The 26033-nt window shown below is 59.2% G+C and overlaps 1 protein-coding gene across 2 annotated transcripts in view; it reads left to right on the top strand.

The window, feature by feature from the left end:
* Positions 1 to 25640, top strand: part of LOC148773188 (serine/threonine-protein phosphatase 2A regulatory subunit B'' subunit beta-like) — a 45337-nt gene extending 19697 nt beyond the window's left edge. For both annotated transcript variants that reach the window (XM_088833734.1, XM_088833735.1), the window contains 11 exons: positions 14456 to 14559; positions 14751 to 14853; positions 15954 to 16028; positions 17308 to 17394; positions 17688 to 17844; positions 21506 to 21554; positions 22154 to 22243; positions 22635 to 22810; positions 24123 to 24241; positions 24346 to 24452; positions 24975 to 25640. In XM_088833734.1, coding sequence (XP_088689860.1) covers positions 14456 to 14559; positions 14751 to 14853; positions 15954 to 16028; positions 17308 to 17394; positions 17688 to 17844; positions 21506 to 21554; positions 22154 to 22243; positions 22635 to 22810; positions 24123 to 24241; positions 24346 to 24452; positions 24975 to 25128 — 1221 coding nt within the window. In that variant the 3' untranslated portion in view covers positions 25129 to 25640. The remainder of the gene's footprint in view (positions 1 to 14455; positions 14560 to 14750; positions 14854 to 15953; positions 16029 to 17307; positions 17395 to 17687; positions 17845 to 21505; positions 21555 to 22153; positions 22244 to 22634; positions 22811 to 24122; positions 24242 to 24345; positions 24453 to 24974) is intronic.
* Positions 25641 to 26033: the final 393 nt, after the last annotated feature.

Here is a 26033-nt window from a genome sequence, read left to right as displayed (position 1 = left end):
CTCAGACTTCCTGTCCATCCCTCTCCAACCACAGCCCCTCCCCCGTCCCGGCAACCTCCAGTCTGATCTCTGTGTCTGTCAGTCTTTCTGGTTCTCAGCTAAGTTCATTTGTGCCGTGTTTTAGACCCTTTGTCTGAGTGATGTCATTGGGCGTTTGTCTTTCTCTGTCTGGCTGGCTTCCCTTAGTGTAATCATGCCCTGGTCCATCCGTGTTGGGGCAAATGGCATCATGTTATTCTTTTCGTGGCCTTGTAGGATCCATTACATCGGTGCCGCTTCTTCCTCCATTCATCTGTGCATGAACATTTAGGTTGCTTCCGTGTCTCGGCTGTTGTAAATAACGCTGCCCGGAACACTGGGGTGCGTGTATCTTTTTGAATTAGAATTTTTCCTGGGTATATGCCCAGGGGTGGGATTGCTGGATCATATGGCAGTTCTGTTTTTAGTTTTTTGAGGAACCTCCAAACCTTCATGGTGACTGCACCGATTTATATTCTTACCAACAGTGTAGGAGGGTTCCCGTCTCTGCAACCCTCTCCAGCTTTTGTTATTTGTAGACCTTTTCAATGATGTCCATTCTGAGCGGTGTGAGGTGGTACCCAATTGTCTAATAATTGCCGGTGTTGAGCATACTTTTCTGTGTCTGTTGGCCATCTGTGTGTGTTCTGTGGAGGAGTGTCCATGTGGACGTTTGGCCCGGTTTCGACGGTGTTGTTGGTGTTGAGTTGTCTGAGCTGCTTGTGCGTTTTGGAAATCAGTCCTCTGTCAGTCACATCGTTTGCAAATGTTTTGTCCTATTCTGTGGGTCGTCTGTTGCTCCTTTGCTGAGCAAAAGCTTGTGAGCCTGTTCAGTCTTATCCCTGTCGCCTTGGGAGACTGACCTAAGAAGAGGGCTTGTGCCTGTGTTCTCTGCTAGGGGTTTGACGGCGTCATGTCTTAACATTTCCGTGCGTAAGCCATTCTGAGTTTATTTTCGTGTGTGGCATGAGGGTGTGTTGTAACTTCATTGATTTGTATGCATCTGTCCAACTTTCCCAGCACCCCTTGCTGAAGAGTCTGTCTTCTTTTCTCCATTGTGTATTCTGGCCTCCTTGGTCAAAGCATAATGGACCACAGTTTGGGTTTGTTTCTGGGTTCTCTGGTGCGGTCCCTTGATCTCGGCGTCTGTTTCTGTGTCAGCAGGAGGAGGAGAGGGTGGCAGAGGATGAGACGGTTGGATGGCATTACCGACTCAGTGGACATGAACTTGGGCAAACTCTGGGAGATGGTGAAGGACAGGAAAGCCTGCAGTTCACGGCATCGCAGAGTTGGACGTGACCGGGCAGCTGAATGACAAAGAGTTGATTTACAGTGTTGTGTTAGTTTTACATGTATGGCAAAGTAAATCAGTCATACTTAGACAGGCACCCATTCTTTTTCAGATTCTTTCCCACTTAGATTATTACACAATACTGAGTAGCGTTCCCTGGGCTGTATACAGTGGGTCCTTGTTGATTGTCCATTTTATGTATTAGTGGTGTATATTTGTCAATCCCAAGCTCCTATTTCATCCCTCCCCCTTTGGTAGCCATAAGCTTGTTCTCTGTCTGTGAGTCTGTTTCTGTTTTATAAATAAGTCCGTTTGTACCCTTTTTTTTGACTCCACATATCAGTCAGACTGTGCGATATCTGTCTGTATCTGTCTGGCTTACTTTACTTAGGATGATAATCTCTGGGTCCATCCATTGTTAGAGATGGCGTTATTATACTCTTTCTTATACCTCAGTAATATCCCTTTGTGTATATGTTCCACATCTTCATCCATCGATCTGTTTGTGGACATTGAGTTGCTTCCATCTCTTGGCTGTTGTGAATGGTGCTGCAGGGAACACTAGGGTGCATGTGCCTTTTGAAGTAGGATGTTCATCTTTTCAGATACATGCTCAAGAGTGGAATCGCTGGGTGATACTCTAGTTCTGTTTTTCGTTTTGTGAGAAACCCCCATTCCGTTCTCCATACTGACTGCACCCACTTACATTCCCACCAGCAGTGTAGGAGGGTTCCCTTCTCTCCACCTCTCCAGCATTTATTGTTTGTAGACTTTTTAATGACCGGTGTGAAGTGCCATCCGGACCAGTGTGAAGTAGTACCTCACTGCAGTTTAGATTTGCATTTCTTTAGCAGTCAGTGACGCTGAGCGTCTTTTCATGTGCTTTTTGGTCATCTGTACTGTTTTCTTTGGAGAAATGTCCGTTTAGCTCTGCTGACCGTTTTATGTTTATTATTTATCTGATTGTTCCAGGTCTAAGTTGTGGGGTGAGGGGTGAAGTTCTCTGGTAGTGGTAAAGTTAGTCGTTCAGTCGTGTCCAACTCTATGCAATCCCGTGGACTGTAGCCAGCCAGGCTTCTGTGTCCATGGAATTTTCCAGGCAAGAATATTGCAGTGGGTTTCCATTTCATTCTCCAGAGCTCTTCTGACCATATTTTGATTGGATTTAAAAATATATGTATTTGGGGCCTCCTGGATGGTGCTAGTGGTAAAGAATCTGCCTTCAATGCAGGAGACTTGGGTTTGATCCTCGAGTTGGGAAGATCCTGTGGAGTAGGGTTTGGCAGCCCGCTCCAGTATTCTTGCCTGGGAAATCCCACGGACAGAGGAGTCTGATGGGCTGTGGTCCATGGGGTCACAAAGAGTCGGACGCGACTGAAGTGACATATTTGTTTATTTGTTTGGCTGTACACGACTGAAGTGACTGAGCCACACGTTTATTATTTCTTTGGCCATATTGGGTCTTGATTGAAGCATACAGGATCTTTGATCTTGGTGAAATGAGGCTCTCTAGTTGCAGCATGTGGGATCCAGTTCCCTGATCAGGGAGTAATCCCAGGCCCCCACTGGGAATGTGGAGTCTTAGCCACTGGCCCAGCGGGGAAGTCCCTTGGGTTGTTATTTTCTCCCATTCTGTCTTTTCATTTTGTTTGTGGTTTCCTTTGCTGTGCAAACGCTTGTACGTTTGATTAGATCCCATTTGTGTATTTGTTTTTGTTTCTATTACTCTGAGAGTTAGACCCAAACAGATACTTGGCGATTGATGTCAGAGGGTGCTCTGCCTGTGTTCCCTCCAGGGGTTTGATAGTGTCTGGTCTCACGTTTAGGCCTTTCACCCGTGTGGAGTTCACTTTTGTGTGTGGTGTTGGGGTGTGCTCTGATTTCATTCTTTTACCTGTAACTGTTCAGTTTTCCCAGCGTCACTTACTGAAAAGGCGGTCTTCTACATTCTACGTTCTTGCCCGCTCTGTTATGGATTCATTGATCCTAGGCGCGTGGGTTTATCTGTGCGCTTTCTATCTTGTTCCATCATGTCTTTGCCTGTTTTTATGCCAGTCCCACGCTGGTTCCACATCATAGTCCCACGCTGTTTTGACATCGCTGACTCAGTGGACACGAGTTCGAGTAAGCTCCGGGAGATGGTGCAGGACAGGGAGGCCTGGCATGCTGCAGTCCACGAGGTCGCAGAGTCAGACATGACTGAGCGATTGAACAACAAGTACAGTTTTGATTGCTGTAGCCTTGTCGTAAGGTCTGAGGCCAGGCGCCGTGACTCCTCCAGCTCAGTCTTTTATTCTCAGGATTGCTTTGGCTATTTGGGGTCTTTTATGTCTCCATACAGATTTTTAAAGCTTTTGTTCTAGTTCTGTGAAAAATGCCACCGGTTAATTTGATAGCAGTTGCACCGAATCTGTCGATTTCCTTGGGCAGTATAGTTATTTTGACAGTATTGATAATTCTAATACAGGAATGTCAAATCTGTACCTGCGACCCTTTTTCTTTGTCGGGTCATTTATTTCTGATTCATTTTGACTAGTCCTGCTAGAGATCTGCTTCTCCTTCCAGACGAGCGTCCGTCAGCCCCGTGGAGCCCTTCAGCGCTTTGCTGCCTGTTCCAGCAGTCCCTGCGCACAGCTTCATTGCTTTCTGACACAGTTCTCTATTGTCAGTGTTTCTTAGAGTTTTGACTCAAACAATTAGTTTCTTCAGTAAGCTTTATTGAGATATAATGGACAGAGTAAGATGTCCCCATTGTACGTGTACAGCTTTTCACAGTGTAAATGTTCACCCCTGTGGATCCATCTCTTCACTATTATAAATAGTGCTGCTGTGAACACTGGGGTGCGTGTATCTTTTTGAATTTCAATTTTCATCTTTTCGAGATAACATGGTCAGGAGCGGGACTGTTGGATGACACGGGAATTCTATTTTCAGATTTATATAGGGAATGCTAAAGGCTTCCCAGGTGGCTCGGTGGTAAAGAACCCACCTGCCAGTGCGGGAGACGTGGGTTGGATCCCTGGGTTGGCAAGATGCCCTGAAGGGGGAAATGGCAGCCCTCTGCAATATTCTTGCCTGCAGACTTACATGGACAGAGGAGTCCGGCAGGCTCCAGTCCGTGGGGTCGTGGAGAGCCAGACATGAGTTGGTGACCGAATGACTAACAGAGGGACCACCAGTCACCCCGGGATGTCTCACGTGCCCCCTCTGGCTCCAGGGCCCCTCCAGTGTTACCGGCCAGGCTTCCTGGCCTCCTTGGTCGGTGGTCGGGCCCGAGGGCCCGGCTTGGGCGTCTGCCCCGCACCTTGGCGGTGCTGTGTGCAGGGGTCAGTGGGGCAGGACTGGCTTCTGCTCCTGGCTCCTCGGAAGGGGCGGCTGGGTTGGCCTTCGTGTCTTGGCGTCAGTACTCTGCTCCTCTGCTGCATACAGTTGTTTGTAGCCCTGTATGGTTTCTGTGTGTCTGCTCTTCCAGACGGTGTTTGTCCGGGCGCACTGGAGGAGAGGGTCCCGGGCCCCACGCACCCTCACTCCCGGGCCTTCTGCTGCTGCTGTTTTGCTTGGTCACCAGTGTCACCGGGGGTCCCGTGGGGGCTGTCTCTGGTTTCTGGGCTCAACTGTGGCATTTCTCCCCAGTGTTTACCGCCGAGTGGCGGCCTGTGTGCGCGTCCCTGGGTGTGTGTGTTCACCAGTGCAGGAATGTTTGGTCGTTCCCAGTGCCATCTCGTGAACATAGCCACTGTGTACGTTTGCATCTGTCTGAGGTAAGAAATGCCTCTGTTGACTTGCTGGGTCATCCGCTGACAGTATGCTTAATTTTATATGAAGTACAAAGCCGTCCACTGGCGTGCCGGTGTCTTGGGCACGTGTAGGAAGCAGTGAGACGCCAGCTCTTGGTGTCTGCAGTTTTCATCCTTAGCCTCACTGGGGGCTGTGTGTGTATGTGCACGCTGAGGTCACACTGGGGTGTGTGTGTGTGGGTGTGTGTGTGCTGAGGTCAAACTGGGGCATGTGTGTGTGTGTGGTGTCTGTGTATGTGTGTCTGTGTGCTGAGGTCACACTGGGGCATGTATGTGTGTGTGGTGTCTGTGTGTGTCTGTTTGCTGAGGTCACACTGGGGTGTGTGTGTGCTGAGGTCACACTGGGGGTGTGTGTGTGTGCTGAAGTCACACTGGGGTGTGTGTGTGTATATGTGCTGATGTCACACGGGTGTGTGTGTGCGTGCATGCTGAGGTCACACTGGGATGTGTGGGTGTGTGTGTGCTGAGAGGTCACTCCGGGGTGTGTGTGTGTGTCTGTGTGCTAACATCACACTGGGGGTGTGTGTGTGCATGCTGAGGTCACACTGGGTTGTGTGGGGGAGGGTGTGTGTCTGTGTGCTGAGGTCACACTGGGGTGTGTGTGTGTGTGCATGCTGAGGTCACACTGGGATGTGTGGGGGTGTGTGTGTGTCTGTGTGCTGAGGTCACACTGGGATGTGTGTGTGTGTGCATGCTGAGGTGACACTGAGGGGTGTGTGTGTTTGTGTGCATACTGAGGTCACACTGGGGGTGTGTGTGTGTGCATGCTGAGGTCACACTGGGGGTGTGTGTGTGTTGTGTGCTGAGGACACACTGGGGGTGTGTGTGTGTGCATGCTGAGGTGACACTGGGGTGTGTGTGTGCACGCTGAGGTCACACTGGGGGGTGTGTGTGTGTTTTTGTGTGCTGAGTTCACACTGGGGTATGTGGGTGTATGTGTGCACGCTGAGGTCACACTGGCTGGTGTTTGTGTGTCTGTGTGCTGAGGTCACTTACTCTGGCTTCTAGTCTCATTTCCGTAATGGTTAGGTTCAGTCTCTGATGATGTGTTTGTTTCTCATCGGCATCTTTTCGTTTTTTGGGCGCTGTCTTGGCGTATAATGACGTGAGGTGAACAGTAGGTATTTCCTGTGGACAACTTCATCTGCTTGGGGTGTGCGTGTCTCCGTGAAACTGTCCACACCGTCAGACGAGAAGCGTTTCCGGCAAACCCCCAACTCACTGTCCGGTCCAGCCCAGTCCAGCCAGGCCCCCACTGGGTACTTTCTGTCACTGCGGATTAGTTAGAGTTTAGTAGAACTTTACCAGTATACAATCACGCAGTGGCTACTTGTTTTAGCTGGCACATTTCTAATGACTCACAGTGCTGAGCATCTTTGTACGTAGCACTTGTGTCATTGTATACCTTGTTTGATGACATCTCTGTTCAGATCGTTTGCCTGTTAAGCATCCAGTGTTTTCTTAGTATTGAGTTACACGTGTCTTCTGCGTCTCCAGATATGAGCACTGGTCAAAGGTCCTTGTCCCAGCTGTTTTTTTTTTCTGGTCTTCCCTTGCCTTTCCACTCTTCTGTCAGCCTCTGGTATTAAAGATGGTTTTAATTTACATCCTGTCTGGTCATCAGATTCTTTATTTTCTGGATTACGTATTTATGTCTTTCATAGAAAGTGTAGGCTACTAGCATTTTCTCTTGTGTTTTCCTCTGAAAGTTGGTGTGGTGAACTCTCCTGTTCAGGTATGAACTCCGCTCTGAGCGGGGTGATTGCCCGCATGGGGCAAGAAGAAGGTGCACTTCTGCACATGGTGCCCAGCAGCTTCTTACCCGCTGAGCAGGCCCCTCGTTCCCTTGCCCACTTGCCTTGGCACCTTTTTAAGCTGTGTAGGAGTCGGGCCCTGGACGGTCTTCCGTGTAGGCAACGGGTCGTCTCTACAACCAGGCAGGGCTATCGTCCCCCAGGATCTGGACAGTCCTGGCCCCTACCCACGCCTCCCCGTCCTCACTGAGGAGTTCTGCCACCAGCGATGACCCCTCCCCGTCCTCACTGTGGCGTTCCCTCCTCAGAGCTGACCCCTCCCTGTCCTCAGAGCTGATGACTCCACGTCGTCACTGAGGAGTTCCCTCCTCAGAGCTGATCCCTCCCCGTCCTTCCTGTGGAGTTCCCACCTCAGAGCTGACCGCTCCTCGTCCTCCCTGAAGTGTTCTCTCCTCAGAGCTGACCCCGCGCCGTCCTCCCTGTGGAGTTCCCTCCTCAGAGCTGACCCTTCTTCGTCCTCCCTGTGGAGTTCCCTCCTCAGAGCTGACCCCTCCCCGTCCTCCCTGTGGAGTTCCCTCCTCAGAGCTGACCCCTCCCCGTCCTCCCTGTGGAGTTCCCTCCTCAGAGCTGACCCCTCCCCGTCCTCACTGTGGAGTTCCCTCCTCACAGCTGACCCCTCCCCATCCTCCCTGTGGAGTTCCCTCCTCAGAGCTGACCCCTCTCTGTCCTCCTTGTGGAGTTCCCTCCTCAGAGCTGACCCCTCCCCGTCCTCCCTGTGGAGTTCCCTCCTCAGAGCTGACCCCTCCCCGTCCTCCCTGTGGAGTTCCATCCTCAGAGCTGACCCCTCCCCGTCCTCCCTGTGGAGTTCCCTCCTCAGAGCTGACCCCTCCCCGTCCTCCCTGTGGAGTTCCCTCCTCAGAGCTGACCCCTCCCCGTCCTCCCTGTGGAGTTCCCTCCTCAGAGCTGACCCCTCCCCGTCCTCACTGTGGAGTTCCCTCCTCACAGCTGACCCCTCCCCATCCTCCCTGTGGAGTTCCCTCCTCAGAGCTGACCCCTCTCTGTCCTCCTTGTGGAGTTCCCTCCTCAGAGCTGACCCCTCCCCGTCCTCCCTGTGGAGTTCCCTCCTCAGAGCTGACCCCTCCCCGTCCTCCCTGTGGAGTTCCATCCTCAGAGCTGACCCCTCCCCGTCCTCCCTGTGGAGTTCCCTCCTCAGAGCTGACCCCTCCCCGTCCTCCCTGTGGAGTTCCCTCCTCAGAGCTGACCCCTCCCCGTCCTCCCTGTGGAGTTCCCTCCTCAGAGCTGACCCCTCCCCGTCCTCCCTGTGAAGTTCCCTCCTCAGAGCTGACCCCTCCCCGTCCTCTCTGTGGAGTTCCCTCCTCAGAGCTGACCCCCTCCGTCCTCCCTGTGGAGTTCCCTCCTCAGAGCTGACCCCTCCCCGTCCTCTCTGTGGAGTTCCCTCCTCAGAGCTGACCCCTCTCTGTCCTCCTTGTGGAGTTCCCTCCTCAGAGCTGACCCCTCTCCGTCCTCCCTATGGAGTTCCCTCCTCAGAGATGACCCCTCCCCGTCCTCCCTGTGGAGTTCCCTCCTCAGAGCTGACCCCTCCCCGTCCTCCCTGTGGAGTTCCCTCCTCAGAGCTGACCCCTCCCCGTCCTCACTGTGGAGTTCCCTCCTCAGAGCTGACCCCTCCGTGTCCTCCCTGTGGAGTTCCCTCCTCAGAGCTGACCCCTCCCCGTCCTCCCTGTGGAGTTCCCTCCTAGGAGCTGACCCCTCTCTGTCCTCCTTGTGGAGTTCCCTAATCAGAGCTGACCCCTCTCCGTCCTCCCTGTGGAGTTCCCTCCTCAGAGCTGACCCCTCCCCATCCTCCCTGTGGAGTTCCCTCCTCAGAGCTGACCCCTCTCTGTCCTCCTTGTGGAGTTCCCTCCTCAGAGCTGACCCCTCTCCGTCCTCCCTGTGGAGTTCCCTCCTCAGAGCTGACCCCTCTCCGTCCTCCCTGTGGAGTTCCGTCCTCAGAGCTGACCGCTCCTCGTCCTCCCTGTGAAGTTCCGTCCTCAGAGCTGACCCCTCCCTGTCCTCAATGAGGTGTTCCCTTCTCAGAGCTGACCCCTCCCCGTCCTCCCTGTGGAGTTCCCTCCTCAGAGATGACCCCTCTCCGTCCTCCCTGAGGTGTTCCCTCCTCAGAGCTGACCCCTCTCTGTCCTCCCTGTGGAGTTCTGTGCTCAGAGCTGACCCCTCCCCGTCCTCACTGAGGTGTTCCCTCCTCAGAGCTGACCCCTCCTCGTCCTCCCTGTGGAGTTCCCTCCTCAGAGATGACCCCTCTCCGTCCTCCCTGAGGTGTTCCCTCCTCAGAGCTGACCCCTCCCCATCCTCCCTGTGGAGTTCCGTGCTCAGAGCTGACCCTTCCCCGTCCTCACTGAGGTGTTCCCTCCTCAGATCTGACACCTCCCCGTCCTCACTGAGGTGTTCCCTTCTCAGAGCTGACCCGTCTCCATCCTCCCTGAGGTGTTCCCTCCTCAGAGCTGACCCCTCCCCATCCTCCCTGAGGAGTTCCATGCTCAGAGCTGACCCCTTCCCGTTCTCACTGAGGTGTTCCCTCCTCAGAGCTGACCCCTCTGCGTCCTCCCTGTGGAATTCTGTCCTCAGAGCTGACCCCTCCGCGTCCTCCCTGTGGAATTCTGTCCTCAGAGCTACCCCTCCTCGTCCTCCCTGTGAAGTTCCGTCCTCAGAGCTGACCCCTCTCCATGCTCACTGTGGAGTTTCCTCCTCAGAACTGACCCCTCCCCGTCCTCCCTGAGGTGTTCCCTCCTCAGAGCTGACCCCTCCTCGTCCTCCCTGAGGTGTTCCCTCCTCAGAGCTGACCCCTCCCCCTCCTCCCTGTGGAGTTCCCTCCTCAGAGATAACCCCTCTCCGTCCTCCCTGAGGTGTTCCCTCCTCAGAGCTGACCCCTCCTTGTCCTCACCGAGGTGTTCCCTTCTCAGAGCTGACCCCTCCCCGTCCTCCCTGTGGAGTTCCCTCCTCAGGGATGACCCCTCTCCGTCCTCCCTGAGGTGTTCCGTCCTCAGAGCTGACCCTTCCTCGTCCTCTCTGAGGTGTTCCCTCCTCAGAGCTGACCCCTCCCCATCCTCCCTGTGGAGTTCCGTGCTCAGAGCCGACCCCTCCTCGTCCTCACTGAGCTGTTCCCTTCACAGAGCTGACCCCTCCCCGTCCTCAGAGCTGACCCCTCCCCGTCCTCACATAGGTTTTCCCTTCTTAGAGCTGACCCCTCTCCGTCCTCACAGAGGTGTTCCCTTCTCAGAGCTGACCTGTCCCCGTCCTCTCTGAGGTGTTTCCTCCTCAGAGCTGACCCCTCCCCGTCCTCACTGAGGTGTTCCCTTCTCAGAGCTGACCCGTCCCCGTCCTCCCTGAGGTGTTCCCTCCTCAGAGCTGACCCCTCCCCGTCCTCCCTGAGGAGTTCCCTCCTCAGAACTGACCCCTCCCCGTCCTCCCTGTGGAGTTCCCTCCTCAGAGCTGACCTGTTCCCGTCCTCACTGAGGTGTTCCCTCCTCCGAGCTGAACCCGCCGCGTCCTCCCTGTGGAGTTCCCTCCTCAGAGCTGACCCCTCCCCCTCCTCCCTGTGGAGTTCCCTCCTCAGAGCTGACCCCTCCCCATCCTCCCTGTGGAGTTCCGTGCTCAGAGCTGACCCCTCTCCGTCCTCACTGAGGTGTTCCCTCCTCAGAGCTGACCCCTCATCGTCCTCCCTGAGGTGTTCCCTACTCAGAGCTGACCCCTCTCCGTCCTCCCTGTGGAGTTCCGTGCTCAGAGCTGACCCTTCCCCGTCCTCACTGAGGTGTTCCCTCCTCAGAGCTGACCCCTCCCCGTCCTCACTGAGGTGTTCCCTTCTCAGAGCTGACCCGTCTCCGTCCTCCCTGAGGTATTCCCTCCTCAGAGCTGACCCCTCCCCATCCTCACTGAGGTGTTCCCTCCTCAGAGCTGACCCCTCCCCGTTCTCACTGAGGTGTTCCCTCCTCTGAGCTGACCCCTCCTTGTCCTCCCTGTGGAGTTCCCTCCTCAGAGCTGACCCCTCTCCGTCCTCCCTGTGGAGTTCCCTCCTCAGAGCTGACCCCTCTCCGTCCTCCCTGAGGTGTTCCCTCCTCAGAGCTGACCCCTCCCCCTCCTCCCTGTGGAGTTCCCTCCTCAGAGATGACCCCTCTCTGTCCTCCCTGAGGTGTTCCGTCCTCAGAGCTGACCCCTCCCCATCCTCCCTGAGGTATTCCTTCTCAGAGCTGACCCCTCCCCGTCCTCCCTGAGGTGTTCCCTCCTCAGAGCTGACCCCTCCGCGTCCTCACTGTGTTTGGTGATACTGTGGATAGCCTTAGTTTACTTCAGCTTATGACCTTTTCTCTGGTGTGTAGACCGTCTGCTGATGGCTGTGTATTGACCTGGTGCTAATTCTCTCATGAGACCGCTTTCGCAGGGTCCTTGGGTGTTTCTTGCCCTTCCCGTCCTGTGCAGACAAACGCAGGGCCCCTTGCTGCTGTAACCCGCGTGTCTTCACCGTGCTCGCGCTCTGCCCATGGCAGTGGTCAGGTCTCTGTGTGGATGCGGACTGGGGCTGCGGGAACAGCTCGGAGTGCCCTGCCTGCAGGTTCCCCGCCTCGAGTGCTGACTAGGTTTGCGGGACGCAGTGGGACGCGGACTGGGGCTGCGGGAACAGCCTTGGGGCTGGGCACCCCCTCCCCGGACGCCGGTGGGAGCCGCGTGTCCTCTCGCGGCCCGTTTCAGCGAGGCCCTGCTTGGCTTCGAGCCCCCTCACCGCGTCTCATCGTTACTGGGTGTTGACGCTTGCCCACTGCTTTTCTGCACGCATTGAAGGATCCTGTGGCTCTCTTCTTCAGCCCATCAGGACAAGGAAGCAAAGGTTCAGATGACAAAGCCCTCTTGTGTCTCTGACTCAACTCCCGTTTCGTCGTGAGGAGACAGGTCTCCTCCTCCTCCTCCTGTGCTTTGCGGTGCTGAGCCTTGTGTCTTGTTAGGGTTTCGTCCAGGCTCCTGGAAGACGCCCGTCTGGGGTTTCCTTCTCTGCTGACTCCTCTGTCTAGTTCGGCACCAGAGTGCTCCGGCCTCACAGAGTGGGTTGGGTTATTGGTCCCCTTTCTGGAGCTGTGTGTTGACATTTGGGATGATGCTTTATGTTAATGTTGGGGGAATTCACAGTGAAGCATTTGAGACTGGTCGTTTCCTACCCGGGAAGGTTGTGGACGTTGAGTTTGCCGACTTAGTTCCCATCTTTCAGGTGTCTGCTCAGCTCACCTGACTTGCTGAATTTTTTTTTTTTAAACATTTTATTTTATATTGAAGCTTGGTTGATTAGCAGTGTTGTGATGGTTTCAGGTGGACAGCAAATGGACTCAGCCACACATGTCCATGTACCCATTCTCCCCCAAACTCCCTTCCCATCCAGGCTGCCACGTGACATGGAGCAGAGGTCCCTTTGCTGTCCATCAGGTCCTTGCTGGTTCTCCGTGTTAAACACAGCAGTGTGTCCATGTCCATCCCAGACTCCCTGACTGTCCCTTCCCCCATCCTTCCCCCTGGGAACCATAAGGTTATTACAGAGGATTGAGCAGAGCTCCCTGTGCTGGACAGCAGGTCCTTGCTGGTTCTCCGTGTTAAACACAGCAGTGTGTCCATGACCATCCCAGACTCCCTGACTCTCCCTTCCCCCCTGTAACCATCAGTTCATTCTGTAAGTCTGAGAGTCTGTTTCTGCTTTGTAAATAAGCTCATAGGTATCATTTCTCTTTAAACCCCACATAAGGGAAGTGATACGGCGTTTCCCTCTGACTGACTTCACGCAGCATGACAGTGTCTAGGTCCATCCATGTTGCTGCAGATGACATTGTTTCATTCCGAGTAATCTTCCACGGTACACACGTCCCACACCTTTACCCATTTCCCTGTCAGTGGGCATCTGCGTTGTTCTGTGTCCTGGCTTTTGTGAGCAGTGCTGCAGTGAGCATTGGGGTGCATGTACCCTTTCCAGCTGTGTTTTCTCCAGACACGTGCCCAGCAGTGGGATTGTATGATCATGTGGTCGCTCTGTTTTTCTTTTCCAGGAGCCTCCGTGCTGCCTCCACAGTGGCTCCAAAGTTTACAGGCCCACCAGCAGGGTGGGAGGGCTCCCTTTCCTGCACACCCTCTGCAGCATTCACTGTTTGCAGATTTGTGGGGGATGGCCCTTCTGATTGGTGTGAGGCGATCCTCTTTGTAGTTTTGATTGGCATTTCTCTGGTTGTCAGTGTTGAACGTCTTTTCGTGTGCATCTCGGCCATCTGTGTGTCTTCTTTGGAGAATGTCTTTGTAGGTCCTCTGCCCATTCTTCCTTAATTGGGCAGGGGGCATCCTGTCAGATCGCCTGCTGGCCGCTGCAGTGCCTCCCCCTGCAGCATAGTGGTCTGTGTGCTGGTGTCTGGGTCCTGCTCTCGAGACCGTTGTGCGGTCACGTCTGCTGGGATCTGGTTACGTGTTTCCTCCGCGTCTCCCTCTGCAGCCCTGACCCCGTTCGTGCTCTTTGCTTGCGGGGCCCATCCGCGCACAGCTCATGGGCCTCGGGGGTCACCCTGAGCTGTTGGCCTTTCTCCTGCTGTTGTTCAGTTGCTCAGGCCTGTCTGACTCTTTGCAACCGCATGGAATGTAGCCCGCCGGGTTCCTCTGTCCATGGGATTCTCCAGGCAAGGATAGTAGAGTGGATTCCGTTTCTCTCTCCAGGGGAATCTTCCTCCAGGACTTGAACCCGGGTCTCCTGGGATTGTTGCAGTGTTCCCATGTATGTTGGACTCTCCTGGTCTCGCCCGCATGAGTTGGGTGTTTGCAGAACTGTTGGTAAAGGTGTTCATGTCTGCTGGTGTCTGTCCCAGGCTCTGACCAAAGCGTTCAGGGTGAAACTGAAGCCCGTCTGCAGTCCTGCCACCAGGAAATAAAGCCGTCAGAGCGTCTCCGTTGTTTCCATGCCGCTTCAGCGCCTGTTGTTTAGTCGCTCAGTCATGTCCGACTGTTTGCGACCCCATGGACTGCAGTACGTCTTCCCTGTCCATCAGCAACCCGAGTTCGCTCAAACCCACGTCCATCGAGTCGGTGATGCCATCCAACCATCGCCTCCTCTGTCTTCCCCTTCTCCTCCCACCTTCTTTCTTTCCCAGCATCAGGGTCTTGAAAGCTGTGACCGTGAGCGATGTGGTCGCCTTGACCCCCGAGATGCACAGTGTTGCAGGAGCGTCCTTGTCGCGTCCCGAGTATTTCACGGTCTCCTCTGTCGTGTATGCTCTCCTCACAGGTCATGAGGTGCTGAGACTCCGGGGTTGGGGGTGTGTTCACCTCCTCTGTCCCGGTTGCTGACCGTCAGGCTCTGATCGGGGGATGGGGTGCACACCGCATCCTCAGGACCAGTGTTTGCCTCCCCATCGCCCGTGTGACTGAGGGCGAGGGGCTGCCGTGTCCTCAGAGTCACACTGCTTTGTGCGGGGCGCACCGTCTGCACACAGCGGCTCTCCCTGCCTCGTCAGGGCTGGGCTGCCGTGGGGGCCAGGATGAGCTCACCCATGTCCCCACCCCTCCCGCAGGCCTGTGGCTGCCCTCTCTACTGGAAGGGACCGCTCTTCTGCAGCGCTGGCGGTGAGCGCACCGGCTCCGTGTCCGTCCACAAGTTCGTCGCCATGTGGAGAAAGTGAGTCCCGAGAGGGGGTTGTCCCCAGCTGTCCGCCGCCCCGGCTGGTGCTCCTGTGGCCGGGATGGTCGCGTCTTGGGGAGACCGTGCCTGGGGTTCCGGCACAGCTGCCATGTGCCTCCTGGGGCCCGAGTCTGGACGGGGGTCTGTGGATGTGCAGTGGGTCAGCGGGGGCGCGCTCTGTGGCACAGGGTCCTGCAGAACTGTCATGACGATGCCGCCAAGTTCGTGCACCTGCTCGTGAGCCCTGGCTGCAGCTACCTGGTGCAGGAGGACTTCGTGCCCTTCTTGCAGGTGCGTGCCCCTCCCCCGTGTCCCCGCTGTGCACCGCACACGCCCCCATCCGGGAGTCCCGGCCTTGCGCAGTGCACACCCCTCCATCTGCACCTGCCCACCACACGCGTGTCCCGTCTCTGCTGCTCGCACCCCCGCCCCTTTTACAGGCACATCCCTGTGTCTACAGCTGCGTGTGGGAGCCGGCCTCTCTGCCCTCGGGGAGCCGTTTCCACTGTGCTGAGAGCCCGGCTCTCTGCCCTCAGGAGGCCGCCTCTGCTGTGTGGGAGCCGGACTTTCCGCCCCTGGGGGCCGCCTCCTTTTTGTGGGAGCCTGGCTCTCTGCCCTCAGGGAGCCGTTTCCACTGTGCTGGGAGCCTGGCTCTCTGCCCTCGGGGTTGCCTCCGCTGTGCTGGGAGCCTGGCTCTCTGCCCTTGGGGGGCCGCCTCCCCGGGCTGGCCCCATGCAGCCCCTCGGGAGCCATGTGAGCAGCGGGACGGAGTGGACGGCTCCACCCCTGAGCCTGGACGCCTGGACTTGGACGGGCACTGTGCGTTGGGTGCCAGGCCGTCACGGACCGGGTCAGGCTTTGCAGGACGCTCATTCCAAATGCCTTTCTGCTTCCTTTAAGCAAAATTTGTTCAGGACTTCATGGTCCATTCTCTGGAGAAGAGTTTAAAGTGATGGCTGGCTGCCTGCACGTTCCACTTAAAACACGGAACAGGCAAAGTTTGCAGAGGACGTGAACGAGAGCAATTTGAAGGGCTCCCGGGATTCTAGTCCTTTATCACATGAGGACGTTCACATACTCCTTCTCAGAACCTGGAAAGCTTACATGCTGGTGTTTGCGTGTTCATACGTGTCAGGTCACCCTTGGTTGTGAGAGGCCGTGACAGTCGCCTCTGTTCAAAGCCCTGTACTTCCTCAGACGTGGCCCGATGGCTCAGTACAGTCTTGATTTGACGTGATTTCATGTAACTGTGTGTTCGAGGGGACTCCACAGGGGCGGCTCTGGGCCTGCCTGTGTGACCCTGGGGTTCTGGTGGACACATGGGTTCTTGTCCCAGGGGGCTGTGGGAGGTCCCGCAGCGCATCCCAACGCCGGGTCCTGTCCCCCCGCAGGACGTGGTGAACACGCACCCCGGCCTGGCGTTCCTGAAGGAGGCGGCCGAGTTCCATTCCCGCTATATCACCACGGTGAGTGCAGTGTCCACGGCCCTTACACCCACTTTGTCACCAGGCTCAGGTGTCCGTGGTCCTTTTCTCTGGGGCTCGGGAGGGGCGAGTGGTGTGGCCCACACGGGCCCCACGCAGGGCACGTCGCCGAGGTGTAGGTCCAGGCAGGCGAGGACACGCCCAGAGACCCTACCGTCTGCCTCCCGGGCAGCAGGGTTTCAGGTTCAGAGCATCAGGTGAGGGCGCCCTGCGTGGGGCATGGGCCCCGCCTGGGGACACGGAACCGCAGCCCAGGCCCCGCCCCTGCCCTGGGCCGGGGTCACCTGGGGGAACCACAGCTGGGGGGCAGGGCTCTTGCCCACACACATGGCCTGGCCCTGGGTGCAGGTGAGTGGTGGGCAGCCCTCGGGCACGTGGGCTGGGAGCACACTTGTCCTGCAGCCCAGAGTGCACGCATGGCGGCGGGCCAGGGCGGGGATGTGGATGCCTGTGGAGCTCCCTGTGCCCTGGTTCCCAGGCCCCCCTCACACATACACTGCACCACTCTGCTCCCTGACTAACAGTGACGATGCAAACTGAGGTTTCCTCCAGCCACACTGAGCGCTGACTGTAGAGGCTGCTGCGTGCCGGGGGCTCCTCAACACACAGGGACCGGGGCGGGGACATCCGTGGATGGGGACAGAGAGAGGGCGCCCCGGTGGGGACGGGGGAGGGGCGTCCTGCCCCAGGGCACTGCCGTCTGGACCACAGGGGGCGGGGCGGGGACATCCGTGGATGGGGACAGAGGGAGGGCGCCCCGGTGGGGACGGGGGAGGGGCGTCCTGGCCCAGGGCACTGCCTCTGGACCACAGGGGGCCCTGCCGGGCCTCCGTGTGCAGCGGCGGGGTGGGGGGGGGGGCGGCGGCGCGCTCTCGGCTTTGAGTTCGCGATCTCCTCCCAGCGGTCCGGTCAGGTGCTCGCTGCTGTGAGGGTTGCCCGCCCCTCAGAGCTGCTGTCCCCGCCGCATCCAGCTCGAGGGCGGCCCGCTCCCGGCCGGGCTGCGCACTGCGGCCGAGGGCAGCTTCCGCCGCACCGGGTGACCCCGGGATCCAGCGGGCCTCCTTCCGGACCCTCCGGCGTGTGCGGGGCGGCCGCCCTCTGCTGGCGGCTCGCGGTCCTGCAGCGCACCGTCCCGAGTCGCTGGTGAGGCCACCCAGGGGGCCACCGGGCGGCCCCGCACGCTCACACGTGGGCCTCGCGCGAAGCCCTGCAGCGCGCACATCGCTGTGCGGGGCTGACGTGCCCCGTCCGTGCCCCGCAGGTCATCCAGAGGATCTTCTACACCGTCAACCGGTCCTGGTCGGGCAGGATCACGTGCGCCGAGCTGCGGAGGAGCACTTTCCTGCAGGTACGTGCATCCCTGTTCTTTGTCAGTTAGCTCCCACCCTCTAGTCTCTCTGCACAGACCCGTCCCTCCATCCTCCTCCGCTCTCCCACCCCCACCTTCTCCCCTCCGTGTCTGTGGCCTGGCCTGACCCGGGTGCACCCCTGACCCCATTGCCCCTCCCGGCCGTCACGCGGCTTGCCCTGCTCTGACCCTGCCTCCCCACGACACGGGATCTGGGTCCGTCCCCACTGGACGGCCTGTTTGCACTCCGCGCCCTGGAGTCCCCGCTGGCAGTTCTGTGCTGTGTCCTGCAGAACGTGGCTCTCCTGGAGGAGGAGGCAGACATCAACCAGCTGACGGAGTTCTTCTCCTACGAGCACTTTTACGTCATCTACTGCAAGTTCTGGGAGCTGGACACGGACCACGACCTGCTCATCGACGCGCAGGACCTGGCCCGGCACAACGACCACGGTGAGCGCCCGCCCGCTGCGGGTCGGGCCGGCGGGGACTCGGCCGGGCGGGTGCTCCGCGGGGGCGCCTGGTCTCCGGAGAGCGGCCGTGGCTGCCCCCACGCCACCTGACCCCCCACCCTCGGGGCCTGCACCCGGACTCCCGCTGGACCTGCTGCGCGACGCGGGAGACAGGGACACACAGGGGACGCGGCCACGTGGCGTCGGGGTCGCCGTCACGGCGGGCGCGGACCCGGAGCCCGCAAGCACGTGGCGGATCCCCCTCGGAGCCCCTTTCATTCCCCCAACTCTGCCCACCCCCAGGCTCCTCTGTGTCCCTGCAGAGGGGGGCCACCCCCGTCGTGAGCTCAGGCGGGTCGCCTGATGAGCTCAGTGGGGGCCAGTCCGTAGGTCAGCGCTGGGCTCACAGCGCCTGTCCCCGTGGGGGAGATGCCTGTCCCCTCGGGGCTCTGTGCCCGCTTTCCTGCCGAGTCCCTCGTGCTGCCTGCCCAGGCCCTCTAGCGCCTGCCAGTGGGGACACAGTGCCATCTGGACACTGAGTCCCAGCTCAGGGCACCGTGGCCGCGGCAGCTGGGCTGGCGTGTCAGGCCCGGAGTTGGCCTGTTGAGAACAGCAGAGAGACACATTTCCCGGGGAGGTTTGAATCCCAGCCTGCGGGTTGGACCCGAGAGCCTTTGTGTGCCCTCATGACAGAAAAGCTGGAGACGCTAAATCCGAGCCTCCCCACATTATAGGAGCGGCAGTGAGGAATCCTGTGTAAACGCTTTTCTAAATTTATTACTTTTTTGACTGAACCATAATTGCTTTACAAACTTGTGTTGGTGTCTCCCAATCTGAATGTGAGTCAGCCGAGGGATGATGTCCTCCCTCCCCATCCCACCCCTCTGGGTTCTCACAGAACCGCGGTTTGAGTTCCTGCACCTCCCTTTACAAGAAATCAAATCTTCAGGGTATGGAAAATGGGCTCAATTTACCTGTGTGGTGGATTTCTAGTTTTGTCAACGATTTCTTTAAAACCGTAGGTTTCGATGTAATGGGTTTTCAGGTAATTGCAGCCATGAGCGTGTTTCTGAATTCTCTGGGCATTCATTTGTTTGTGGTCAGTGTGGCCTGGATGGGCCCCCGAGGTCGGGCCCCCAGGCCAGCCGTCTGCTCCCCAAATCCCTCAGGCTGGTCCCCCAGGGGTCCCGCGATCCTGGTGCGTGGACGCCTGAGTGTGCGTGTGTGGGTCCCTCTCAGTTCCACTGCTGGTCTCGGCTCTGACCCCCGCCGTGAGATCGGCACAGGCCTTGGTGGCCGGGACGCGCTCATCAGGCCCTGAGCTTCCCACCTCGTGGCCCAGGGCTGGTTCCCGCGTCCCTGGGGCCTTCTGGCCACCCGTGTGGTTCTCACGTCCGGCCGCTCTCGTCAGCTGCTTTTGGGAGTCTGTCACCAAACAGGGCCGCTTGCTGGGGTCTTTGTGGCCTCGTTTGTCCTGGGGACACTAGTGACCCTGGGGATGGTGGACTTGCTGGCCGGGACAGGACACAGGGCAGTTTCGAGTACAGTCCCCTGGTGTGCCCATAAGCTGTGTCAGTCGCGGGTTTCTGCACAGGCTCGCCCTCCCGCGTGGAGAGGAATGGGCCAGGACGGAGCTGACCATCTGCTGTCATGTTGCCAGGTGTGGGAGCGCGTCTGAGTCAGCTGTCCTAGTTCTCTGGGGCTGTTCTTATGTGCGTGGGGGGAACCCTCAAAGAACAGGAAGTTATCCTCCCAATTGTGACACCGGAGATCCTAAATGAACTTGTTTATGAAGGCCCAACACCCACGAGGGCCGTGAGGGTTACCTGAGGCAACTCTAACAGATGACCACAAACGGGCGCTCGACACCCGGCCTCCCCCAGCCCTGGGGACCACACGTCTGAGGTCAGGGTGTCCCAGGGCTGGGCTCCCTGCAGAGTCTCCAGGGGAGGGTCCTTCCCGCCTCTTCCAGCTTCTGGGGGATCCGGGCGTCCGCCCCAGAGCTGGCGGCCGCCTCCCTCCCGTCTCCGCCTCCGTCTCCATGTGGCTTCTCCTCTGCGTCCGTGTCTCTCCCCTTCTGTGTCTCATAAGGACCCTGTCCCTGGGTTGAGGGCCACCCCCATCCAGGAGGACCTCATCTCAGACCTTCACTCCATCACCTCTGCAGAGACGCTGTTTCATGTAAGACCCAGTCCCCACACCAGGAGGCAGGATGTGGACGTATCTTTGTGGGAAACCTGGTTCAGCCTCTGACACCATCCAGTCGTTCCTCTCAGGGGAGGCTTTTATTGAGCCAGGATGAATTGGGGGGAGAGGACGTTTTGTCTTTATTTCCCCATTTTTGTGGTTACCTGTTGATAAGTAGAGGCTGAAAAGTGTCCCCAAGATTAATATACTTGAGTTGTGACCCCTGAGATTTCAGGAGGTGGCTGTTTGGACATGGTCTTTAAACAGGGGCTGAAGGTGAAATGAGGTCACTAGGCTGGTCCTGGTCCCACAGGACTGGGGTCCTGATAAGAAGGGGAGGTCGGGACGCAGACGTACACAGGGACGAGGGCATGAGGACTCAGGGAGGAGACGCGGTCCACGGGCACAGGAGGGACCAGCCCTGCCCCACCCGGGGCTCCGCCTCCAGCCCCCAGGGCGAGGGGCGGATCACCAATTAAGCCACCCCGTGTGTGGTGATCCATCTGACAGCCCCGGCCTTCCACTGTTTCTTCCTTAAACATGGTTGACAGGCATCTGGGTTCTGAGCACAAGCGTGTTGTGTGTTTGGCGGCAGAGCCCGTGCAGGTGTGAACGTGCGTCCTGCCGTCCACACTCCAATCGTTCCTGGAGCTCCAGGGCCAGCGCCTCCCTCTGCAGCTGGGACTCAGGCTCAGGTCCTGGGACTGGGTGGGTTTCCCCAGCGGCTCAGCTGGTTTAAGAACCCGTCTGCCAATGCAGGAGACGCAAGAGACTCGGGTTCAATTCCTGGGTTGGGAAGATCCCCTGGAGAAGGGAATGGCGACTCACTCCAGTCTTCTTGCCTGGAGAATCTCATGGACAGAGGAGCCTGGTGGGCTACAGTCCACGGAGTCGCAAAGAGTCGGACATGACTAAAACAACTTAGGACACACCTTTGTTCAGCCACTTAGTCGTATCTGACTCTTTGTGACCCCATGGACCTCAGCACGCCAGGCCTCCCTGTCCATCACCATCTCCTGGAGTATGTTCATCGAGTCGGTGATGCCATCCAGCCATGTCATCCTCTGTTGTCCCCTTCTCCTGCTGCCTTCAATCCTTCCCAGTATCGGGGTCTTTTCCAATGAGTCAGCTCTTCGCATCAGGTGGCCAAAGTGTTGGAGTTTCAGCTTTAGCATCAGTCCCTCCAGTGAATACTCAGGGTTGATTTCCTTGAGGACAGACTGGTTGGATCTCCTTGCAGCCCTTGCAACACACACATACACACACAGACACACACACATACACACACACCCAGGACTGGGAAGTGCTGAGCGGTGTCCGAGGAGGCGTGTGCAGGAAATTCAGGCCCCCAGGGTCCTGCCTAGCCAGACCTGGGTCTCCAGGTTCAGCCCAGAGCCCGCCCAGCCACGTCCACAGCTGCCGCGTGGGGCACCAGGAACCCCTGCGGGACTTACGGCCCAACTCCTCTTTTGCAGCTATTTCCACCAAGATGATCGACCGGATCTTCTCGGGAGCCGTGACGCGGTACGTGCCAGTGGGCTCCCAGCAGGGCTGGGCTGGTTTTCCCTGGGAGCATCCAGCCCTGCCTGTCACTCCTGACTGGGGCGGGCGTGTTCTGAGCCACCTGAGGTCGTGACTTAGGAGCGCGTGTTTAGGGTTTTGCCATACGAGGTCACAGGTAACAGGGACACATGCCATTGTCACAGGAAGTCATGAGTAAGAGACACATGTGTGCCATTCACGTAAGGTCATACGTAAAGGACACACACGCCTTTATCATGTACGGGCACATGTAAAGGACACACGTGTGACATCACAAGTTACAGGCACACAAAGCACGCTTTTGCCATATGACGCCATGCATGAGGGGGACACAGGCCCTGGGCATGCAAGGCTGTGAGGTGGCTCTGACCTGGGCAGGTTCTTCTGCCCCGATCCCCACCCCCCTGCCCCCTCTGGCCCTGAGAGACCCTCCCCTGTGCCCACACAGCCTCTCAGGTGCCTCTGGGTGGGAACCAGTTTAGGACTGGGCCCCTGCAGGGCTCCCGGCATCCCTGGGCGTGGGCAGTGACCCCCGCCTCAGGCTGCTTCTCCCTGACGCCGCCCTTGTCTCTTGAATCCAGAGGGAAAAAGGTGCAGAAGGAAGGGAAAATCAGCTACGCGGACTTTGTCTGGTTTCTGATCTCCGAGGAGGACAAGAAGACCCCCACCAGGTGGGTGTCTGGGGCCCGTGCTCTGTAAAGGCTGTTAGGACCCTCGCGAGAGGGGCCCAGTGGTCACCCACTGGTGAGGGCGCCCCCCTGTGGCCCATCCCTGTGAGGTCGTCTCATAGGGGGTCACACAAGGGCGTGATCCCGGGGGTGGGGTCTGTCCACGTGCGGGTCACCCTTGTCAGAGTGGGTTTGGGTGGACGGCTGTCCCAGTGGACGTCTGACCCTCCCGGCTGCAACATCGAGTACTGGTCCCCGGGGTGGGGTCATTCTGGTCAGAGAGGGTTTGGGTGGACGTCTGACCCTCCCAGATGCAGCAGCGAGTGGGGTCACTGGTTGGAGCGGGTCTGGGTGGATGGCCATCTGGGCAGACATGTGACCCTCCCGGCCGCAGCATCGAGTACTGGTTCCGCTGCATGGACTTGGACGGGGATGGGGCGCTGTCCATGTTCGAGCTGGAGTACTTCTACGAGGAGCAGTGCCGCCGGCTGGACAGCATGGCCATCGAGGCCCTGCCCTTCGAGGACTGCCTGTGCCAGATGCTGGACCTGGTGAAGCCCCAGATGGAAGGTGCTGTGTGGGGGCGGGGCCCTGGGGATGGGGATGGCCTGAGAAGAGAGCACCCCAGGGAAGTGGGGTCCCATGGGGAGGGGGACACCCAGGGGTTGGAGATGCCCTGGGGAATAGGGTTGCCCCCGGAGTGCGGAGCTCCGGCGGGGAGGGGGTAGGGGTTCAGCCTTGGGGGGGTTTCCCAGGGAAGTGGGGAACCCTGTGGTGGGGGACACCCTAGGGGAGGGGGCCGGCTGGGGGGGATGCCCTGGGGAACTAGGGTGCTCCTGGGAGGAAGCCCCTGGGGGTGGGCAGCCCCAGGGGAGGTGTGTGCTGGGCCTCAGAGAGGGTAACCTAGTCCAGGGCAGGTTAAGTGTGGCCTCGTGTAACCGAGCACCGTGCAGTTGGGGTCACTGTGGGTGGACACGACCCGCGGGGCCCCGCCCTCAGCCCTCCCGGGTGGTGAACCATTCTGGGGACTGAGTGCACCCCAGGGTTGGGGACGGTGGCCCCGGGTCTCGACCACGTTCCTCTGCCGTGCTTGGTCATTGTCCACCGGGACTGCAGTGTGGACAGCGCGGGGACCCCTGTGCTGGGCTGCCCTTCTCAAGCCTGGTGCTGCGGCCCGGGGATGGCTTTGGTTGATCTGGGACCCGGGTTGCTCGGTGGGCACATCCCAGGGCACCCGGGACTGCTGCCAAGGTCACAGGAAGGCTCTGCCTCCAGGTCGAACGCCTGGGAGTCCTGTGTCCCTGCAGTCCAGTCTCGGGTGTTGGCTGCTGTGGACTCGTCCTGTGGCCGTGTGACCCGGCCATCTTGCCCGACCCGGGTTTCTTCCTGCTCCGTGTTCGCGGTCCAGGGCAGCTTGGGTCCCACCCTCTGGGTGACGCGTGCGGACCCCCTGTATCCCCTGACGCCTTCTCAGGGACCCAGAGGGCTCTGGTCCCCCAGCCACCCGCCAGGCTTCTTCCACACCGGGAGCACTCCTGTGGCCGGGCTGGCGGCAGAGTGCACGGTGCTGTGCCATAAGGCGTGTGGCTTTGCACACGCGAGGGGCGTGGGTTCTTCGGGGTGCCTGGGAGCCGTGGGTGCTCAGAGCTGCCCGCGTGTGCACACGACATGCCCGTGCGCCCAGGAGCCGCCCTGCGCCCGGGGGCCCCCTCCGCGCACCAATGAGCCGCTTCACGCATCCGTGAGATCTCTCCGCGCTTCCCCCGCAGCTGCCCTGAGCGCTCTCGCGCTGCGCCCCCCAGCCCGCCCACCCGCGCTCCCAGCTGTCCCCTGAAGCCCCTCCGTGCACCCCCACCCGCTCACGGTCGCGCCCTTCCCGCAGGGCGGATCACGCTGCAAGACCTGAAGCGCTGCAAGCTGGCCAACGTGTTCTTCGACACCTTTTTCAACATCGAGAAGTACCTGGACCACGAACAGAAAGAGCAGGTGTCCCTGCTCAGGGTGCGTGGGGGGTGACGGGGGAGGCTGTGGGGGGGACGTGCGCGGGAGGGGGCGCCGGGCCGCTCCTGGGCGACGCCGCACCGTGCTCCGTCCACCGTCCGCAGGAGAGCGAGAGCGAGGGCCCCGAGCTGTCTGACTGGGAGCGCTTCGCCGCCGAGGAGTACGACATCCTGGTGGCCGAGGAGGCCGCGGGGGACCCCTGGGAGGATGGGTGAGTGCGGGAGGAATGGGAGCGGGGAGAACTGGGTCCGGACGAGGGAAGGCCCGGGACGGGGGCAGGGAAATGGGCTGCCAACTGGGGCAGTGAGGTCACCACCTCTGGCTGCCACTTCCGGGGGAGGGTTTCCAAGGGACTGCGGCCCTACCGCCGAGGGTGGGCACACTCTGACTCCGAACCGCGCCTAGTCCTGCCCCAGGTGCCCAGCCTCAGCGCCCTGACTCTGGGAGCTCTTCCTGCTGAGTCAGGCCCTCCCCCAGCCTGCGGACGGTCCTGCCAGGGCTCCTGTGGGGCACTTCCCAGGGCTCCACATACCCCCCTGGGGGTGGCCCCCGCAGGCCGCCAAGGGGCGCAGACCCTACACAGGGGGTGGGGTGGGGAGCTGGCTGAGCTGCTGAGCGCACAGCTGATCAGTGGGCCCGCCTGCCCTGCCCCCACGTGTCGGGGTGTCGGGGGCGCACAGCTGCTCAGTGGGCGTGGGGGGCGGGCGCTGTCTTCACGGGCCCCTCCCCGCAGGTACGAGGCCGAGCTCAGCCCTGTGGAGCCGAAGCTGAGCGCCCTGAGGACCCCGCTGGCCCAGAGGCCCTTCCTGGAGGCGCCGGGCGGCCTGGGCGCCGTCGAGCTGTACGAGTACGAGTGTGCAGACGACGACGACCTGCCGCCCTCGTGACCCGCGGCCCCTCGGGGTCCCTGTGGCCCGTGGAGGGGAGACGCGGCTGAGTGGCTGTCGGCCTCACCAAGTGCAGTGCGTTTGTCAGTGGTGCGTGCGTCTTTATTCAGCACAGAAGCGGGTGCAGACGGCCCCGCGGTGCCTCCCCAGCGGGCAGGCGGCCTCGGCCTGCTGCCCCTTCCAGGAGCTTGGAGGCGCCCGTCTGCAAACGGTTCACCCTGGTGGGAACCCGGCGGCGCTGTGGCGGGTCTGCCCGGCCGTCCCCGCGCTGACCCTGGGCCGGTTGTGTCGGCAGGAACATTCCAGGAGCCCTGGCGCCTGCTGTCCCGCAGGCCCCCTTCGGGGAGGCCGCCCCGGCCAGGGCCGAGGGAGCACCCAGGTCAGTGTGGCCCCATGTTTCTGTGTATGTGTACAAACTGTGTAAAGTTACCTTCTATTTGCTGTGCAGAGCGGTTTAAAGAGTTTTATGAGATCACGTTTGTATTTTGAAATAAAGAATCTAAGGATTTTCAGCCCGAGGTTCACCTCGAGACAAAACAAAACACAGTAGCAGGGGATCATGAACGCGGGTCACAGACGGACATGACATGGATGTGGGAGTCCCCGCAGGGAGACCGTGGGGCATGCAGGCCCCCTGGACCCGGAGCCCCCGGGCATGGGTCACAGGCCGGGGCCCCAGAGCCGTGCAGCCCGCTCTCTGGCCGCGGCGGTCCCCCATGGGGGCACGGGGCACAGGCTAGGGCCCCAGGGCCGTGCAGCCTGCACTCTGGCTATGGCGGTTCCTGCATGACCCTGGGCAGCCGCCTCTCCTGCGGTCACTTCTGACCTGTGCACGACAGGGTGCGACCCTCCCCTGTGGACTCTGCACCGTGAGACCAGAGGTCTGGCCTCCACGCCGCTCCGCC

Source organism: Moschus berezovskii, chromosome X, assembly GCF_049115385.1.
Source record: "Moschus berezovskii isolate FMDL1 chromosome X, NW_MosBer_1.0, whole genome shotgun sequence".
Classification (NCBI taxonomy): Eukaryota; Metazoa; Chordata; class Mammalia; order Artiodactyla; family Moschidae; genus Moschus; species Moschus berezovskii.
This window is presented reverse-complemented; position numbering and strand designations above follow the sequence as displayed.